Genomic DNA, 20,950 nt, shown 5'->3' with positions numbered 1-20,950 from the left:
ACAGATGAGGGAACTGAGGCACAGAGAAGTGACTTGCCCAAAGTCACACAGCAGACAAGTGGCCGAGCCGGGATTCGAACCCATGAACTCTGACTCCAAAGCCCGTGCTCTTTCCACTGAGCCACGCTGCTTCTCTGTGCTCACTCAGGGCTAAGGGGAGCTCCAGGACAGTTGTGCGGGCTACTAGCAAAGGGATAGATCATTCCAGACTTCAGAAATCCCCAAGGTGGGGACGGCTGAAGGTGTGATCTGACAATCTTTCTCCGGGGCTAAAGATAGGACAAAATTCCACTGGAAATAAACCACATCTTTTAAGATCTAGAACACAGGATACTCAAACTCCAACCTAAATTCCAGACTTGGAAGAGTACAGTATAACAATAAACAGACACATTCCCTACCCACAGTGAGTTTACAGTCTAGAGGTGGAGACTGACATTACTATAAATAAATTACAGATACGGACATAAGTACTGTGGGGCTTGGAGGGGGGAGGCATAAAGGAAGCAAGTCAGGGCAACACAGAAAGGAGTGGGAGAAGAGGAAAGGAGGGCTTAGGGAAGGCCTCTTGGAAGAGATGTTCCTTCAGTAAAGCTTTAAAGGGGGAGAAAATAAATGTCAGATTTGAGAAGGGAGGGCATTCCAGAACAGAGGCAGGATGTGGGTGAGGGGTCGGCGGCAAGATAGAAGAAATCGAGGTACATTGAGGTTAGCATTAGAGGAGCGAAATGTAATAATAATGATAACAATGTTGGTATTTAAGTGCTATGTGCTGAGCACTGTTCTAAGCGCTGGCGTAGATACAAAGTAATCAGGTTGTCCCACGTGAGGCTCACATTCTTAATCCCCATTTTACAGATGAGGTAATTGAGGCACAGAGAAGTTGTTACTTGCCTAAAGTCACACAGCTGACAGGTGGAGGAGCTGGCATTAGAACGCATGACCTCTGACTCCTAAGCCCGTGCTCTTTCCACTGAGTCACCCTGCTTCTGTAGGAGAGTAGACAGGAACACACCCACACGTACACACACCCACATCCTCCACCCTCACCCTCTTACGTTGAGTGGAGTGGGGTAGTCCTAGACTGGCTTAGAGGGAGATAGGCTGTGGATCACCAGCAGGATGCCTACATCCCTGTTCTCACCCCCATTGCTTCACATCACTCTCCTTCCCCCATCCCAGAACCTTCAAAACCTTCCCCACTCTTTCCTTCTTGATATGTCCCTGACCAGCATTTCTGCAGGAGCCTACAATCCTGCATCTGTTTCCCTGCCACTGCCCTGATTTCCCGGGCCCGAAGCCAACCCTTCGCGGGGTCGTGACTCCTCTCCTCCCTGGGCAGCAGAGCCGGAGCTGGGTGAGAGGGAGTGAAGCCCCGAGGGGCTGGAGCTGGGGCGAGACCCTGACCTGCCCTGCTGGAGCTAGGCCTAAAGGAAACCCTCAGCCTCTCCCAAGGGGGGAAGATGGGGACCCCAAAATGGGACCCTTCGGGCTGGGCCTGGGGCTTTAATGTCCATCGCCAATGTTTCTTTCTCCCCTTAGCTTTCTTGGTCAAAGCTTTCTGCAGGCTGGCTGGCTACAGCTTCAGGCCGCAGCTTCTGCAGAGAGCGATTCATCCTCAATGGTGCTCGTACAATTGGGGTGGGAGCAGCTGGGCCTGGAAGCTGTTTAGGCCCGCGGGAACTGCCCTGAGACAGACTGCTTTTGAACCTGGGGCCAGTCACTTAACTTGCATTCATTCAATAGTATTTACATATTGTAAATAGTAAATATTTAAATATTGTAAATGGTAGTAATGTTACTACTATAAACAAAGTAGTAGTAGTAATAATAATAATAATGGTATTTGTTAATTGCTTACCATGTGCCAGGCACTGTAGTAAGTGGCAGCGTGGCTCAGTGGCAGAGAAGCAGCGTGGCTCAGTGGAAAGAGCATGGGCTTTGGAGTCAGAGGTCATGAGTTCGAATCCCACCTCTGCCACTTGTCGGCTGTGTGACTGTGGGCAAGTCACTTAACTTCTCTGGGCCTCAGTTACCTCATCTGTAAAATGGGGATTAAGACTGTGAGCCCCATGTGGGACAACCTGATTCCCTTCTGTCTTCCCCAACGCTTAGAACAGTGCTCGGCACATAGTAAGCGCTTAACAAATACCAACATTATTATTATTATTATTATTATTAAGTGCTGAGGTAGATAATTGGATTGGTCACAGTCCCTGTTCAATAGAGAGGCAGCGTGGCTCAGTGAAAAGAGCACGGGCTTTGGAGTCAGGGGTCATGAGTTCGAATCCCAGCTCTGCCACTTGTCAGCTGTGTGACTGTGGGCAAGTCACTTAACTTCTCTGGGTCTCAGTTACCTCATCTGTAAAATGGGGATTAAGATTGTGAGCCCCACGGGGGACAACCTGATTCCCCTGTGTCTACCCCAGCACTTAGAACAGTGCTCGGCACATAGTAAGCGCTTAACAAATACCAACATTATTATATTGGGTTCATAGTCTTAATCCCCACTTTGTACAGATGAGGGAACTGAGATGCTGAGAAGTAAAGTGACTTGCCCAAGATCACACAGCAGACACGTGGTGGAGCAAGGATTAGAAGCCAGGTCCTTCTGACTCCCAGGCCTGTGCTTTATCCATCAGGCCACACTGCTTTTCTCTGTGCCTCCATTTCCTCATCTTAAAATGGGGATTCCATTCCCTTTAGACCACATGCCAGGGACTGCGTCTGATAATAATAATGTTGGTATTTGTTAAGCGCTTACTATGTGCAGAGCACTGTTCTAAGCGCTGGGGTAGATACAGGGTAATCAGGTTGCCCCACATGAGGCTCACAGTTAATCCCCATTTTACAGATGAGGTAACTGAGGCCCAGAGAAGTTAAGTGACTTGCCCACAGTCACATAGCTGACAATTGGCAGAGTAGGAATTCGAACCCATGACCTCTGACTCCCAAGCCCAGGCTCTTTCACTGATTCATTCATTCATTCAATAGTATTTATTGAGCGCTTACTATGTGCAGAGCACTGTACTAAGCGCTTGGGATGAACAAGTCGGCAACAGATAGAGACAGTCCCTGCCGTTTGACGGGCTTACAGTCTAATCGGGGGAGACGGACAGACGAGAACAATGGCACTAAACAGCGCCAAGGGGAAGAACATCTCGTAAAAACAATGGCAACTAAATAGAATCGAGGCGATGTACAATTCATTAACAAAATAAATAGGGTAACGAAAATATATACAGTTGAGCGGACGAGTACAGCGCTGTGGGGATGGGAAGGGAGAGGTGGAGGAGCAGAGGGAAAAGGGGAAAATGAGGCTTTAGCTGCGGAGAGGTAAAGGGGGGATGGCAGAGGGAGTAGAGGGGGAAGAGGAGCTCAGTCTGGGAAGGCCTCTTGGAGGAGGTGATTTTTAAGTAAGGTTTTGAAGAGGGAAAGAGAATCAGTTTGGCGGAGGTGAGGAGGGAGGGCGTTCCGGGACCGCGGGAGGACGTGACCCAGGGGTCGACGGCGGGATAGGCGAGACCGAGGGACGGCGAGGAGGTGGGCGGCAGAGGAGCGGAGCGTGCGGGGTGGGCGGTAGAAAGAGAGAAGGGAGGAGAGGTAGGAAGGGGCAAGGTGATGGAGAGCCTTGAAGCCTAGAGTGAGGAGTTTTTGTTTGGAGCGGAGGTCGATAGGCAACCACTGGAGTTGTTTAAGAAGGGGAGTGACAGGCCCAGATCGTCTCTGCAGGAAGATGAGCCGGGCAGCGGAGTGAAGAATAGACCGGAGCGGGGCGAGAGAGGAGGAAGGGAGGTCAGAGAGAAGGCTGACACAGTAGTCTAGCCGGGATATAACGAGATCTATTGTGTACTCTCCCAAGCAATTAGTATAGCGATCTGCACACAGTAAGCGCTCAATAAATACATCTGAATGAATGAATCTGATTATCTTGTATCTACCCCAGAGCTTGGCACATAGTAAGTGCTTCACACTCTCTTCAAATTGCATTAGAGCCGCTATGTACCAGGGAGCCCCTGAGTGGTCTCCCCGCCTTGCAGGTCAATCCCCCTTCTCTCCCCTTTGCCCAGAGTCATTCAATCATAAGTATTAAGCGCTTACTACGTGCAGAGCGCTGTACTAAGCGCTTGGAATGTACAATTCGGCAAGGGATAGAGACAATCCCTGCCCAATGACAGGTTCTCAGTCTAAATGGGGGAGACAGACAGCAAAGCAAAACAGAACAAAACCAGACAACATCATCAAGATAAATAGAATCAAGGGGTTATACACCTCATTAACAAAATAAATAGGGTAATAAATAATATATACGAATAAGCACAGTGAGGAGGGGAAGGGGGAAGAGCAGAGGGCGGGGTGGGAGGGGAGCAATCCCTGCTCGCAATGAGCTCGCAGTCTAATAGGGGGGAGACAAACGTCAAAACAAATAAAAGGACCCGTCTCCCCTTCCTTGCAGCCATGGGGGCGACAAGGAAAGGACTTGGACCCCTTGATTTGGTGCCCAAGGCCACCCAGAAAACAGCTTCAGACTGGACTGGCTCTGCCCTCTGCTGACAAAGAGGGCTATTACAAACCCGAATGCTCATAGCCCGCGGACCTCGGCTTCACCAGTTGTTCACCTCCCACTGGGACTAATAATAATAATGATGATTATGGTATTTGTCAAGTTCTTACTATGTGCCAAGCACTGTTCTAAGCACCGGGGTAAAATACAGGGTAATCAGGTTGTCCCACGTGGGACTCACACTTTTAATCCCCATTTTACAGATGAGGTAACAGGCCCAGAGAAGCGAAGTGACTCGCCCAAGGGCACACAGTAGACAAGTGGCAGAGACGGGGTTAGAACCCACGTACTCTGACTGCCAGGCCTGTGCTCTTTCCACTAAACCATGCTGCTTCTCATATAACAATAATAAATAATAATAGCTTGGGAGTCAGAGGATGTAGGTTCCGATCCCAGCTCCGCCACGTGTCTGCTGTATGACCTTGGGTAAGTCACTTAACTTCTTTGAGCCTTAGGAGGAGCAACGAGGTCTAGTGGCAAGAGCACTGGCTTGGGAGTCAGAGGACCTGGGTTCTAATCCTGATTCTGCCTCTTGTCTGTTATGTGCCTTTGGGCAAGTCAGTGGAAAGAACCCGGGCTTGGGAGTCAGAGGTCATGGGTTTGAATCCCTGCTCTGCCACTTGTCAGCTGTGTGACTGTGGGGAAGTCACTTCACTTCTTTGGGCCTCAGTTACCTCATCTGTAAAATGGGAATTAACTGTGAGCCTCACGTGGGACAACCTGATGACCCTGTATCTCCCCCAGCACTTAGAACAGTGCTCTGCACATAGTAAGCGCTTAACAAATACCAACATTATTATATTATTTACTTCTCTAGGCCTCAGTTACCTCATCTGTAAAATGGGGATTAAGACTGTAAACCCCATGTGGGACCACCTAGAAATGTGATTTTTTTTTTTTTGATTGGGGGATAGTATTTTCTGTGTGTCTGAGTAGCTACTTGATGGATGCAACAAGAGGCTTCCCAGACTAAGCCACCTTTCCCTCAGCTTCCCCTCCCTTCTGCATAACCTTGACTAGTTCATTTTACTCCTCCCCACCAACCTCCTGCCCCCACAGCACTTATGTATAGCTATAATTCTATTTGTTTACATTGATACCTATTTACTTGTTTTGATGTCTATCTCCTTCCACCTCCACACTGTAAGCCCATTGTGAGCAGGTATTATTTCTCTTTATTGCTGTATTGTACTTTCCAAGCGCCTAGTACAGTGCTCTGCACACAGTAAGCACTCAATAAATGATTGAATTACCTTGTACCTACCCCAGCACTTAGCACAGTGCTTGGCACATAGTAAGTGCTTAACAAATACCATCATTATTATGATTTCCCTCAGCATTTAGAAGAGTGTTTGACACTAATTAACAAATACCCTTATTATTATTTTAAATGATGATTTTTTTTTTAAGTGCTTACCATGTCCATGCTGTATCCACTAGACCATGCTGCTTCCATCTTGGGCTTTCCCCCACCTGCTTTTTGAGGAAAGAGGTCTGCTGCTTACCTTAGGCCTCTGGGTTTGTGACAGTGAAGTTGTAACTCCGGTGAAGACCCCAGGGTTACCGCAGCATGGAGTAGTGGACGGAGCACAGGCCTGGGAGTCAGAAGGTCATGGGTTTTAATCCCAGCTCCTCTACATGTCTGCTGTGTGAGCTTGGGCAAGTCACTCCACTTCTCTGCACCTCAGTTACCTCATGTCAGCTCCCCCTCCCTTCTGCGTCACCTCAACTCACTCCCTTTGTTTCTTCCCTCCCCGCCCCGCAACACTTACGTATATATGTATATATCTATAATTCTATTTATTTATACTTATGCCCGTTTACTTGTTTTTGATGTCTGTCTTCCCTCTGTTAGACTGTAAGCCTGGTGTGGGCAGGGATTGTCTCTCTTTATTGCTGTATTTACTTTCCAAGTGCTTAGTACAGTGCTCTGCACACAGTAAGCGCTCAATAAATACAATTGAATGAATGAATTGTGACTGTGACCCCCACAGGAGAAAGGGACTGTGTCTAGTTTGATTTGCTTGCATACACCCCAACGCTTGGTACAGTGCCTGGAACATAGTAAGAGTTTAACAAATACCATCACCACCATTGTACTCTCCCAAGCGCTTAGCAAAGAGCTCTGCACATAGTAAATGCTCAATAAATACGATTAATTGAAGGCTATGCTCAGCTTGCATAGCCATTAGAACAAAATAAGTAAGCATGTGGGTTTTGGAGGGATTTTTTAGTGTTTAATTATAATCACCAAGCTCAATCAAACAAGTCAGGAAGTTGTCATTCACTAAGGCCCACAGAAGAGAATCCAATTTCAGTCTCCCCCACACCCCGGGGGCCTTGTGGTTTGGGGATGGGGGGGGCAACGAGGGGTGTAGTTTGTTCAGCAGCTCTATGAGGGAGGGGCAGCGGAACAAGATAGTAAGAGCAAGAGGAAATTCTGGCAGCCGAGGCATGGGTTTCTCATCTCTTGAGTGGGAAAAACAATCAGGGAATAATAAATACCGAAAGCTGCCTCGGGATGTCCCAGCCAGGAAGGAGGGGTTAGGGCCTGTAGATGGCTAGACTGTGAGTTTCACTCTCAGAATACATTAGTGGTCCGGCTCCCCAGACTCACTTTTCTAGTAGGAGGGCTAGCCAGAGTAGTTGTCCCGAGATGGCTCCCTGGACAATTCCCCATCAGCGGTGTTACTTTCCCAGTCTGGAAGGGAGATGAGTGAGGTGAGGCTGGAGAGGTGAACATTGGGGTTGGTGGCCACTGTGGATGTATGAGCCAACACCTTCCATTAGATCGCAAGGTCTTCCAGGGCAGAGGCTGTGTCTTCAGTTGTGTGCTCCCAAGCGCCTAGCACAGTGTTCTGCCCCAAACAGGAGCCCAGTAAATGGCGCTGGTGGTGATGATGTTGGCAAATTCTGGTTCTGAGCAGGCGGCTCAACCCCGGTGAGCTGCAGGTACCATCTGGATGCTGGCCTGGGCCCAGAGGCCAGATGACAGGGAGTCAGAGCCTGTTGGTCACTCAGGGTGTGTAGAGGACAACCACCACGTAGATGACCCAGCTGATAGACACAAAGACCCCGAAGAGCAGGCTGAAGAGTACCAGGGAGCGGGCCTTTCTGGATGCCTGTTCAGCCTGGGCCAGGTCCCCACGGTTCACAGCTGCCCGGGTCTGGGAGACAGAGAGAAGGCACAGGGTTGGGGGGAGTTGGAGTTACTTCTGTTGCTTCGAGCACAGAAAATCCCCTCTCCCACCCCATCTTCCCAAGGCAGGGCCCTTCCACCTAGAGGGACAGGCTGTAAATTCCCCCTCCCCTCTCTGAGGGAGAGAGATCAGGAGTGGCTGGACTCTCTCTCCTCCCTGATGATGCTGTAACAGTGGCTCCCAGCAGGTCAGGAAGGTGGATGATTGGGATCTGGCAGCGCAGAATGGGGAAGGGCCTGAAAGGTAGGAGAAGCAGCATGGTATAGTGTTTAGAGCTAAGGTCTGAGAGTCAGGAGGTCATGGGTCCTAATCCCAGCTCCGCCATATGCCTGCTGTGTGCCTTTGGGCAAGTCACTTCACTTCTCTGGGCCTCAGTTACCTCATCTGTAAAATGGAGATTGAGACCGTGAGTCCCACATGAGACAAGGATTGTATCCAACCCGATTCGCTTGGATCCACCCCAGCACTTAGTAAGCACTTAAATACCGCAATTATTATTATTGTTATTATTATTATAGGACCAACATGATGGTGTCTCACTGTCCTGGCAGAAGGAGAAGACCAAGCTGTGGTTAGTGGGGTTAACTCTCAGCGGGTGGAATCGAGATTCTAGAGAGGAAGAGCCCCAAGATGGGGAATGGGCCAACAGGCTTATTAAGCCTCATTTGGAAATATCTGGAGGGCCCCATTCGTAGTCCACTGTGGGAGGGAAAAGGCTCCAGCCAGCTCAGTGTGGACCACAGCGGGGAAGCCATCAGAGCCTCAGGCAGGCAGCCTACCTCATGTGAGTAGACGATGGCGATGACCCCGGTGAGAAGGCAGCAGAAGAGTGTGACGAGCACTGACTCCACCATGTAGTCCTTGGGAGGATGTCGCCTCCTGGCTCCCCCCACGGCCCTGCTCAGTGGGTCGTTGTACTGCAGGAGGAAGAGGCAGCTGTCAAAGTGGGACCACCAGGGCAGAGGTGGAGGGTGTAGCCTGAACTTGGGGACCATGGCCAGTTTCCCTCCCTGCACCCGACATCTTGGGCCTTCAGATCCCGGGGGGACTGAAGAGAGGTGGCGTGGTGGTATGGAGAGCCATGCTTTTTTGTTTGTTTTAATGGTATCTGGTACTTTTTCTGAGCTTCGGCCCCTTTGTCCACCAAGGGATTGTTATGCTGGGACCCTGCTGAAGTGGGGGCCTCTGACTAGCCCTGCCCAGCTCTGGGGAGGACGAAGTCAGTAAATACCAAGGCAGTGACTCTGGACATCCATGCTGCCAACTGGATGGGGAGGACAGGGGAGGGAGAAGGACAGAGAAGGAGGAGTGGGGGCTGTCCTGCCCTCCCTGGTACTTACGATTGTGGTAGGGTAGGCTCCGGTGGGTACACGGTCTGCGATGGAGGGCCCAGCGGGTACATGGATGGTGGTGAGGGGACCGGGGGGTACAAGGATGCCGGGGAGGGCCCTGGCTGGTAGAGGACGGGCACTTGCCCTGAAAAGTTGGGCGGGAATGGTGGGTAGACCAGGTGGACTGTCTTTGGGTCCGGAGGGGTGTAAGGAGGGGGTTCTCCCATGAAGCCAATGTTGGTAACCCCACAGGGGTGTTGGGATCCGCCCATCCACGGCAGTGCTTTTGGGCTGGGCAGTGCTCAGGGTTTCCCATCTCCCCATGCTGAGGGGTCAGGAGCAGAGGGAGCGGCGGGAGCGGGGGCTGCCGTTCTGGTGTCCTACGGCACTCTCCTGGGGCTCGCGCGGTCAGCTCCGTGGGGTCTTGCCCCTCCGCCGGCCCATCCGGTCATCCGGGGGCCCCCTCGCTCTAGAACATCAGCACTCCTGGGGCCCTCCGCTGCAAAAGGGCCACTGTCTCCATTCTTGCACCCTTTAAAAAGACAATGTGTCATATGGAACACATATTATATTTTTATTGTTATATTGTTTTATTTATTAAGTGCTTACTATGTGTCAAACAGTGTTCTAAACATTGGAGAAGATACAAGTTAATCAAGTTGAATAATCAAGTCCCTGTTCTACATGACTCCCACAATTTAAATTGGGGCTCACAGTTTAAGTAGGAAGGAGAACAGCTACTGAATCTTCATTTTACAGATGAGGAAAACTGAGTTACAGGGAAGTTAAGTGGCTTACCCATGGCCACATAGCAGGCAAGTGGCAGCACCAGGATTAGAATCCAGATTCTCTGACTGCCAATCTCGCGCAAGTGGCACATTGTTTCTACAACTACAAACTACTAAACTGACAAGTTTGATCCTGGACCATAAGGTCCGTAAACTCCAGTTTTGCAAAATCATCTCAACTTGGTGGTAGAGACTGTACAAAACCCGTCACTCAGAAAAAGAAAGCCGACTAATAATAACAATAATAATAATAGTGGTATTTGTTAGGCACTTACTATGTGCCAGGCACTGTACTAAGCACTGGGGTGGATACAGGCAAATCAGGTTGGACACAGTCCCTGTCTCGCATGGGACTCAGGCACTGTACTAAGCAAGGGATATTTACAAAATAATCAGGTTGGACATAGTCCCTGTCCCACATGGGACTCAAAGTCTTAATCCCCATTTTACAGATGAGGTAAATGAAGCACAGAGAAATTAAGTGACTTGCAGAAGGCCACAGAGCAGACAAGTGGCGGAACCAGGATTAGAACTGATTGATCACCCTCTCCTAAAAATCCATTGTCGAAAACTAAAGGAATATGTTCTGATCTTCTAAACATAATATCAGAGAAGAGTGTGAACACAATGCCCCACTACCCACAAATTGCAAGGTGAAGTTTCCCATATTTGGGGAAATTGCAGGGGTCAGCATACCCAGAGGGCAATGGACAAACTTCACCCTGGGAAAACCATCTACGTGATCTTGGGGTCTCCCCTGCCTGCCAGATAAGTAGGCACAGGCTGACAAAGGGGTTCTGTTATTGGCGTGGGCCCAATCCATTTGAGAACTTGAGTGGAGGTGTCTCTGCTGGGGCCCCCAAAACCTTTGGATGAGTTGCCAAGAAGTGAGCCTGGCCAGAGGCCTTGGCTTTGGGCAGCAGCTTTAAGTGTCAACGATATTTTGTGAATGGGGTGAAGGCTCTTTGGGATTCCCTTTTTATGAATCTCAACAGCCAGTCTTCCCCACCCTCTTTTTTTTTTAGGTATTTGTTAAGTGTTTTACTCTGTGTCAAGCACTTGGGCTAGATTCCCTATGGATAGACAAGTAATCAGGCCAAGATTAAAGTCCTCTGTCCCACATGGGACCCATGGGACAAGTAGAAGGAAACCGAGGCAGAGAGAAGTGAATGATTTGCTCAAGGTCACACAACAGGCAAGTTGTGGAGGCAGGAAATAAGGACCCATGCTTTACTCACTAGACCACACTGCTCCTTAGAGCATAATTCCCACAGTCCAAAAGCCAAGATCCCATAGAGTCTTCAAACAGTATCTCTTCCCACTGCCCCGACATCCACCCCACCTCCTCCAACTTGCCCAACAAACTCAGCCTCCTTTCCACTCCGGGCCTCAGACCTCCCAGAAATAATCAAAATATTAGGCCCGACACCTCTGCGGTCTGATCACTGTAAATACCAGGCCCGGGCAGGAGATAGGATGGGAGAAAGTCAACAAACGTGCTGGCACGTAGCCTGTGGTGCCGTGGGGATCGGACCTGGGCAGAGTGCTGATAGGACCCGGAGCCTCAGGGGTGCCTGAGGGGGTGCTCCAAAGTTCACCTGAGCTGACATCAGCAGCTGCAGGGCTGTCGAAGATGGAGTCAAGGTCTCTGGGCTCTTGGGAAAATGCCAGACCCCCCAAAAGTCCCAGGACTCTACCCAGAATTTCCTTAAGGGGGGAAGGGGAAGAAAATGCCAAAAGGTCTTTGTCTTAGGGCTGAGGTGTGGTCTAGTGGATAAAGCTGAGAGTCAGATAAAGCTTCTGAGTCAGAAGGATATGGGTTCTAATCCAGACTCAACCACTTGTCTGCTCTGTTACCTTGGGCAAATCACTTCACTTCTCTATTCCTCAGTTCCCCCATCTGTAAATTGTGGATTAAGACTGTAAACCCCATGTGGGACAGGGACTGTGTCCAACCTGATTAGCTTGCATCTACTCCAGCACTTAGAACAGTGCTTGGCAATAATAAGTGCTTAACAAGTACCATAATAATAGTTATGTAATAATAATAGTAATAATAATAATAAACAGGCCCATCAATATCCTCTTTTCACCACCCCAACAGTCTTCAATCAATTGTATTTACTGAGGAATTTACTATAAGCAGAGCACTGTACTAAGCACTTTGGAGAGTAGCTCATTGTGGGCAGGGAATGTGTTTGCTCTATTGTACTCTCCCAAGCAATTAATACGGTGCTTTACACACAGTAAGCACTCAATAAATATGATTGAATGATTACAATCTAACAGAGTTTGTAGACACTCTCCCTATCCACTAGTGCTTGGGAGAGTACAATCTAACACATGCGGTGTCATTGGTCCTCCCACTCTGAGGCCCCTCCCTGCTCTCCCCCAGGCCCTCTTACTTCAGCTGAGGCCACCGGGGAGTGAAGGGGGTCTGAGGAAAAGGGAAGTTTGGGTACCCGAACCCCCTGGAATCCGAGCTATGCCACGGTGTGAGTTGCGAGTTGAAATGACAACGTCCTCAACATTTCTGCACATTCAGGCCCCTTCCCAGGGAATTATGAGAGCTGAGGGGAGGATCAGGCCTTCTTCAGCCCAACATGGGGCTGGGAAGAGGGGAGGGCCGGGAAGTAGTTGGAACTACATCCGCAGGTCCTGACTCAGGGAGAGGAAGCCCAGAATGGAGTGCTTCCTTAGCGGGTCTGTAGCAGCACCATCCCCCTGGGCTGGGCTGGATTATCCAGAGGCCGGCTAAACCCCTCCAGCCCGGCCCTGGCAACCACCACGTAGTAAAGGCGTAATTACCTCCCCCGGTTCCCGGCAGGTCCAGTCCCCCACCCACCATCTTCTCGGATATTGCCATTCATTGATTCATTCAATCAATCGTATTTATTAAGTGCTTACTGTGTGCAGATTATTGAACTGAGTGCTTGGGAAAGAGTGATACAAGAGTGACAATCCTCACCCACAACAAGCTCACAGTCTAGATGTCGTGCTACACTGTACCCAGGGGCCTCAGAGGGTCTGCCCCCATAGCAAGACCCTCCAAGCCTATCTCTCTCCACCCTCCTATTCTCTCTCCTCATTCTCTTTTTATCTCCACCTTCCTGCTCTCCCTACTCTCCTTTTTCTCTCCACCCCACCTCCACTATACTCTTCTCTTTCTCTCCACCCCCACACTATGCCTCCTATTTTTCTCCACCCTCCGCTACATTCTCCTCTTTTCCCCACCCTCCTCCCTGGACTCCCCTCTTTCTCTCCACTCACCTCCACTATACTCTCCTCTTTCCTTCAACCCTCCCTGCAGCTCTCCTTTTTCCTACACTCCCTCCACTCTCCTCTCCTCTTTCTCTCCACCTCCCCTCCACTCTCCTCTCCTCTTTCTTTCCATCCCCCCACTATGTTCTTTTTCTCCCCACCCACCTTCACTACACACTCCTCTTTCCCTCCCTCACCCTCCACTATCCTCTCCTCTTTCTCCCCACCTCCCTCCTCTATACTCTCCACCCCTTCCACTATTATTATTGTTATTGTGATGGTATTTGTTAAGCGCTTACTATGGATCAGGCACCGTTCTAAGCGCTGGGGTGGATACAAGCTATAGTCTCCTCTTCCTCTCCCTCACCCCTCCACTATCCTCTCCTCTTCCTTTCCACCCCCTCACTACACAAATCTCTTTCAGCCCATCCCCCTCCACTATGCTCTCCCCTTTCTCCCCACCCCTCCTCTATATTCCTGTGCTTCTCCCCACCTCCTCCTCTATCCTCTCCTTTATTCATTCATTCATTCATTCGTATTTACTGAGTGCTTACTACTTGCAGAGCACTGAACTAAGCACTTGGGATAGGACAGTAATAAAGTGAGACAATCCCTGCCCACAAAGAGCTCACAGTGTCGAGAGAGACAGACATCAATACCAGTAAACAGACATCAAAATAAAGTGACAGATAGATACATAAATGCTGTGGGGCGGGGGGGGGGGGGGGGAAGAGTAAAGGGAGTGAGTCAGAGCGACACGGAAGAGTGGGAGATGAGGAAAAGTGGGGGTTAGTCTGGGAAGGCCTCTTGGAGGAGATATGCCTTCAGAAAGGCTGTTAAGGGGGGAGAGGGTAATTGCCTCTATGTTCTCCTCTTTCTCTCCCTCCCTAGCCCAATCCCCAATTCCCTGTCCCCTTACTGTGCCCCTAGGAGCCCCCTGCCCCTCAAGCAAAGACCAGTCCCACATTGGGCTGGGGGCCAGTGCCTCGTTCTCCTGGGCCCACCAGCTCTCTCCATTATAGGTTTTAGCTGCTGAGTGAGGGTCCTGGTTCCCTCCACCCATCCTCTTCCTCTACCCCCACCCCGTCTCCCTACAATCTCCCCATGCCCTGCTGAGGTCCCCCCAGACTTTCCTGGGACAATGCCGGCCCCTGGTTGTCAGCCCTGAGTCAAAGGGCAGCCTCTGTCAAGGACTGGGGTTGGGGTGGGGGTCTCGCTTCTTTACCACCCAAGAACCAAAGTGCCCAGTGCTCTTACCTGGCTCCATGGGTGCTCTCTTCCCCAGCAGAGCCCGGAGGAGCCCAGAGTCCTGGGCCTGGGGTGCTGCCACCTTCTCTGGTGCGGTCCCTGGCACTTGGGCCCACAACTCGGTGGCTTGGCCCTGTGCGTGGCAACCGGCCCCGGGTCCCTGCAGGGCTCCGGTTTCCTGGTGCGGGCTGAGCCCGGTTAATAATTGATGGCCGGGCTTGTTTGCAGACGGCTGTGTCAACAGCAGGCACTCCGTGCACTGGGGCCCCGCGCCAGCTCAGCCATGCCACTCTGGCCGTGCCAGTGTCTCCTTGCCCCAAGGGCCCTGATCCCCCTGCGGTCAGACCGGGCAGAGCCGGGCCACGCTACCCAGGTCTGCTAGGAGGCAGCTCCTAGGCCCTTTGGAAGGCACTGCCCCAGCCCCAAGGGGGGTGGGTGCCTGGACCCACTTGGGGGCTCTGCCGGGCATCACTAGGGGCAGTTGCATGGTCCCTCTTGGGGGGCACTGCTGGGCACCTCTGGGGACAGCTGCACTGTCCCTCTGGGGAGACACTGCCTGGTCCCACTGTTGGAGGGGGCACTGCAGGGGACTGGGGGCAGGCGCTGCCCTCTTGGAGGATTTGGGGGGCATTGCTCCGTTCAACCTGCACCTGTCAAAGGAAAGGAGAGGAGGAGCAGCAACAGGCCATCCTGCCCACCCCTGGCACTTTGGGGGGGAGGGTGTTGCAGGGGAGAATTCGTTAGCCTTTGATCCGCAAACAGCAACAGAGCCAAACCACATTGAATTGCTGCCCCCCGGGGCCAGAGAGGCAAGGCTTTTCTCCGCCTTCCGGGGCCTGAGATCAGGGATCAGGGGCCCAGAAGGAAGGGGAGAAGAGATCTTCAGCCTGGGAGCCGGTGGGTGACACCCCCTTGGCCAGAAGGGAACTGGCCCTGGGGTTTGCTGGGGGCACTGCCCTGCCAGGAGAGGCCCAAAGGGCAGGCCCAACTCCCTCAACCGCCCCCACCTGCCCCCTGTCATCGTTTTCCCCTAATGACCTGCCCACCAACTTGGTTAACAAATGGCATTTTAAAAAAACGCCCTAAAATCTCCCCTGCTTCTCTTATTTATTCACTCATTCAGTTGTATTTATTAAAAACTCACAGTATGCAGAGCACTGTACTTAAAAGCTTGGGAAACTACATTATAGCAATAAACAGTTACATTCTCTGTCCACGCTGAGCTCAGTCTTGAAAAGCAGCATGACTTAGTAGATAAAGCATTAGCCTGGGAGACAGAAGGTTATGGGTTCTAGTTACAGCTCTATCACTTTTCTGCTGTGTGACCTTGGGTAAGTCACATCACTTCTCTGGGCTTCAGGTACCTCTTCTGTACATTGGGAATTAAGACTATGAGCCCCGAGCGAGACAGGGACTGTGTCCAATTCAACTATCTTGTATCTACCCCAGTGCTTAGAACAGTACCTGGCACATAAGCACTTAAATACAATAGTTATTATTATTAGAGCAGGGGGTGAGGCAGAGAGGAAAACAGACCTAGATACAAATGAATAAAATTACAGATATATACATAAGTGCCATGGGGCTGGGGGAGTGGTGAGAAAAGGGAGCAAGTCAGGGTGACGCAGAAGGGTGTGAGACATGAGGAAAGACAATCTGGGAAGACCTCTTGGAGGAGGTGTGCCTTCAGTAAAACTTGGGGGGGGGGGCAGTAATTATCTGTCAAATTTGAGGAGGGAGGACATTCCAGGCCAGAGGCAGGATGTGGGCCAGAGGTCAACAGTGAGATAGACCGATTGACCTCCCAATATTCCCTGCAGAATCTCAAAGAAATTTATCTTGCCTCCTCTCAAAATCTCCCTTCAGCTGCTCTTCTGACCTCATCCCTTCCTATCTTAATAAAACACTTGCCCCCTCCCTTCTACCCCCCTTGACTGCCATCTCCAACTGTTCACTCTCCAACGGCTTCTTCCCCACTGCTTTTAAACACTCCCATGTCTACCCTATCCTAAAGAAACCCTTCCTTGAGCCACAGCTCCCTCCAGTGATTGTCCCATCTCCCTCCTACCATTTCTCTCCAAATTCCTTGAGAGAGGTGTCTCCTCTTCCTCTCCTCCAAATTTCTCCTTGATCCCCTCCAGTCTGGCTCCCACCCTCTTCACTTGACAGAAAATACCCTAAGGTCCCCAGTGACCTTCTTCTCACCAAATCTGACAGTCTCTACTTCATCCTAATCTTCCTTGACCTCACAGCTGCCTTCAACACTGATGTCCACCTGCTTCTCCTGGAATCATTATCCAACCTTGGCTTCACTGATACTGTCTTCTCCTGATTCTCCTCCCATCTCTCTGGCTGCTCATTCTCAGTCTTTTTCATGAACTCCTCATTCATTCCTTCATTTAATCATATTTATTGAGTGCTTATTGTGTGCAGAGCACTGTACTAAGCGCTTGGGAAAGTACAATACAATTATGAGAGACAAACCCTTCCCACAAGAATCTCACAGTCTGGGAGGGGTGGGGAAAACAGAGACATCAATATAAATAAATAACAATACAGATATTTACATAAGTGATCTGTGTCAGGGGCGTTGGGAGGAGGGAAGAGCAAAGGGAGCAAGTCAGGGTGATGTAAAAGGGAGTGGAAAATGAGGAAAAGTGGGGCTTAGAAGTCACTCACGGTTCAGTTCTGGGTCCCCTTCTACTTTCCAGCTACCACTGGCCCCCCTCACACCCTTGGAAAACTCATTCATTCTCATGGCTTCCACTCTCACCTTTACGCTGATGATTCTCACATCTTCTTCTCCAGTCCCAATCTCTCTCCTTCTCTGCAGTCTTGTATTTCCACCATACTTCAGGACATCTTTTCTTGGATATTCCTGCTGGCATTTCAAACTAAATATGACCAAAACAGCACTCCTCTTTTTCCCACACAAAACCTGTCCACCCCCTGTTTTTCCTCATCACTGTTTTTAGCAGTTTCTTTTAATGCACTTACTATGTAGCAGGCACTGTACTAAGAAGTGGGGTAGATACAAGATAATGGGATTGGATGTGGGATGTCCCACATAGGACTCACAGTTTTAATCAGCTTTTTACAGATGAGGTAATTGAGGCACAGAAAGTGAAGGGATTTTCCCTGGGCCATGCAGCAGACAAATGGTGGAGTATTAACACCCTTTAACTTTGACTTCCAGACCTATTCTCTTTCCATTAGACCACTCTGCTCCTCCACTACTGACATCACCATCCTCCTTGTCTCATAAACCCACCTGTGCATTTTCCTTAATTCATTTCTCTCATTCAACCCTTGTGGGTTTGATTCGTCACCTAATTCGCTTGGTTCTTCCTTCACATATTGCTAAAATCCTCCTTTTCCACTCCTGCAAACTGCTACCACACAGATCCAAGTACTTATCATAATCCTTGATTACTGCAACAGCCTTGCTCACCTCCCTGCCTCCTATCTGTCCATAGGTAAGTCCTTATTTCACCACTCTGCTGCCTGAATTATTTTTCTAAAAGAAACATTCAGTCCATGTCTCCTTAAGAAGCTCCAAGAGTTGCCCATCCACCTTGGCATCAAACAGGAGCTCCTTGCCATCAGCTTTATGGAACTCAATCAGTTCCCCCGCTCCTACCTTACCTCCCTGATTTCCTACTACAACCTAACCCACTCACTTCACTCTAATGCCAACAGACTCTCTGCAACTTGATTTTGTCTATCTTGCCATCAATCCCTTACCCACATCTTCTCTCTAACCTGGAACTCCCCTCCCCATTGCATTCAACAGACCACCACTCTTCCCAACTTCAAAGCCCTTCTAAACTCACATTTCCACTGAGTCCTTCCCTAATTAAGGTCTCATTTCTTCTACGCGTCCACCATGATGCATCACCTGTGTACCATGGTGTAAACTCATTAAGTACTGTGATATTCACCCAAGCCCCGCATCCTTATGTACCTATTCTAGACTGTAAACTCACTGTAGGCAGGGAATGTGTCTGCTAACTTTGTTGTACTGTACTCTCCCAAGCACTTAGTACAGTGCTCTGCACATAGTAAGTGCTCAGTAAATACTATGGATTAATTGATCTCCTCATACTCTATTTCCCATATCTGTAATTTATTTTAATGTCTGACTCCCCACTGCAGTGTAAATTCCTTTTGGGTAGGCTTTATGTCTACCTGCCAAGTATAATGCTCAGCACACAGTAAGTGCTCAGTAAATACCATTGCTTGATCAACTGATTGATAACTGCTTGGATCAGCGTTTAGCACTCTGGATGGAGGAGAAAGGCTGCAGGTGTTATGAAAATAGATCCAGTGCTTAGAACAGTGCCTGGTACATAGTAAGTGCTTAACAAATACCATTTTCTATCTAAAAGAACTGGTAGGATTTGGGGACAGATGGAATGTGTTCCAATTTACATAGCTCAGAGTGGGAGGATAAATTGTAGCTTTGGAATTTTAGAATTTTTTTTTTTTTGGTTCAGTGCTATTCCTCGAAAGACCAGAGCACTTACCACTGTAAGCAGTTTTGCTTGGCAGAAATAGGTTGCATTAGTTGAAGTGAGGCCAGGAAAGCCTTAACATCCAAGGAGCAGCAGTGGGGAAGGGTCAGAATCCTCTTTTGAGAGGGTCATGAGGTCCTGTATTTGACAGTGGCTTTGCACTGGGGAGGATCAGGGGGCTTCTATTGCACAGAAGTGGCTGAGGAGAGAGGAAAACAGAGGAAGCGCCTAATCAATCAATCAATCTTATTTATTGAGGAGAGAGGAAAACAGAGGAGGTGCCTAATCAATCCATCTTATTTATCGAGCATTTACTATATGCAGAGCACTGTACTAAGCTTCCCAGCATTTAGTGCAGTACCTCACACATAGTAAGCACTTAACAAATACCATAATTATTTTCATTACTGGGTGAGCCCAATACAGCAGAATTAGCAGCCTGCCCTGCCCACAATAAATTTGATGTGCAATAGGTGGGGCTCCAGTCGACGGCTTTGCTCCATGCATCCCCCCGGGGAAGAAAGAAGAAGCTCTGCCCCGCACCCAGTAAGCACTCAATAAATAGGATTGAATAGACATTGCTATTTTTTTTTTTTAATTTTTACAGTGCTGCACCGATTCAAAGTGTATTTCTTGAAAGGCTTTATGTTCCACACCTGGGAAAGGGGAGGGACGGGCGGGCGCTACTCCGGATAACGCGGTTAATAAGAGGAAAATAAGAGCTCACCTTCTCCAGGAGGCCTTCCCAGACTGAGCCCTCCCTTTCCCTCTGCTCTTCCCCCTTCCCCTCAGCACTGTGCCTATTTGTATATATTATTTATTACCCTATTTATTTTGTTAATGATGTGTATATCTCCATGATTCTATTTATCTTGATGATGCTGTTTTGTTTTGTCTTGTTCTGTTTTGCTCTGCTGCCTCCCCCGTTATTGGGCAGGGATTGTCTCTATCTGTTGCCGAACTGTACATTCCAAGAGCGTAGTACAGTGCTCTGCACATACTAAGCACTCAAACGTTTAGACCAGTGCTTTGCACATAGTGTTTAACAAATGCCATCATTATCATTGTTTAGATGGTGAGCCCGTTATTGGGCAGGGATCGTCTCTATCCGTTGCCGAATTGTACCTTCCAAGTGTTTAGTACAGTGCTCAGCACATAGTAATCGCTCAGGCGCTTAGAACAGTGTTTGGCACATAGGAAGCGCTCAAGAGCTTAGAATAGTGTTTGGCACATAGTAAGCGCTTAACAAATACCATCATTATCATTGTTCAGACTGTGAGCCCGTTATTGTGCAGGGATGGTCTCTATGACCGAATTGTACATTCCAAGCGTTTAGTCCAGTGCTGAACATAGTAAGCGCTCAAGCTCTTTCAGAACAGTGCTTTGCACATAGTAAGCGCTTAACAAATACCATCATTATTGTTTAGACCATAAGCCCGTAATTGGGCAGGGATAATTGGGCAGGGATAGTCTCTATCCGATGCCGAATTGTACATTCCAAGCACTTATTCCAGTGCTCGCACATACTAAGCGCTCAAGCGCTTTTAGAACAGTGCTTTGCACATAGTAAGCGCTTAACAAATACCATCATTATCACTGTTTAGACCGCGAGCCCTTTACCAGGCAGGGATGGTCTCTAACCGTTGCCTAATTGTACCTTCCAAGCGCTTAGTACAGTGCTCTGCACATAGGAAGCGCTCAAGCGCTTAGAACAGTGCTTTGCACATAGCAAGCGCTTAACAAATACCATCATTATCATTGTTTATTCATTCAATAGTATTTATTGAGCGCTTACTATGTGCAGAGCACCGTACTAAGCGCTTGGAATGGACAATTCGGTAACAGATAGAGACCATCCCTGCCCATTGACGTTTAGACCGTGAGCCCATTATTGGGCAGGGAAGGTCTGTATCTATGAGCGACTTGTCCATTCCAAGCGCTTAGTCCAGCGCTCTGCACCTACTAGGCGCTCAATCAATTAACTTCTCTGTGCCTCAGGTACCTCATCTGTAAAATGGGATGAAGACTGTGAGCCCCACGTGGG

At 49.3% G+C, this 20,950-nt stretch overlaps 1 protein-coding gene and 1 non-coding gene across 3 annotated transcripts; both read right to left on the bottom strand.

Annotated features, from left to right (window-relative positions):
- Positions 1 to 6,779: 6,779 nt before the first annotated feature.
- PRRT1B (proline rich transmembrane protein 1B) lies at positions 6,780 to 20,950 on the bottom strand. 2 transcript variants are annotated; one of them, XR_005659933.1, is made up of 5 exons: positions 20,909 to 20,950; positions 18,919 to 19,105; positions 17,166 to 17,273; positions 8,544 to 9,627; positions 6,780 to 7,731 (listed from the first exon to the last, which is right to left on the bottom strand). XR_005659933.1 is itself a non-coding variant. In XM_029062037.2 (3 exons), the coding sequence occupies exons 2-3, from the start codon at positions 8,757 to 8,759 to the stop codon at positions 7,582 to 7,584; spliced, it is 366 nt and encodes a 121-aa protein (XP_028917870.1). In that variant the 5' UTR covers positions 8,760 to 9,627; positions 14,402 to 14,599; the 3' UTR covers positions 6,780 to 7,581. The 2 variants fall into 2 exon arrangements, 1 of the variants encoding a protein (XP_028917870.1); XM_029062037.2 differs by lacking the exons at positions 17,166 to 17,273; positions 18,919 to 19,105; positions 20,909 to 20,950 and adding an exon at positions 14,402 to 14,599.
- LOC114811492 lies at positions 10,491 to 10,659 on the bottom strand. Its single transcript, XR_003759190.1, has one exon. It is a non-coding gene; the product is annotated as a U1 spliceosomal RNA (small nuclear RNA).

This window comes from Ornithorhynchus anatinus, chromosome 4 (genome assembly GCF_004115215.2).
Source record: "Ornithorhynchus anatinus isolate Pmale09 chromosome 4, mOrnAna1.pri.v4, whole genome shotgun sequence".
Classification (NCBI taxonomy): Eukaryota; Metazoa; Chordata; class Mammalia; order Monotremata; family Ornithorhynchidae; genus Ornithorhynchus; species Ornithorhynchus anatinus.
The sequence above is the reverse complement of the archived record's forward strand: the minus strand, read 5'-3'. Positions and strand labels throughout refer to the sequence as shown.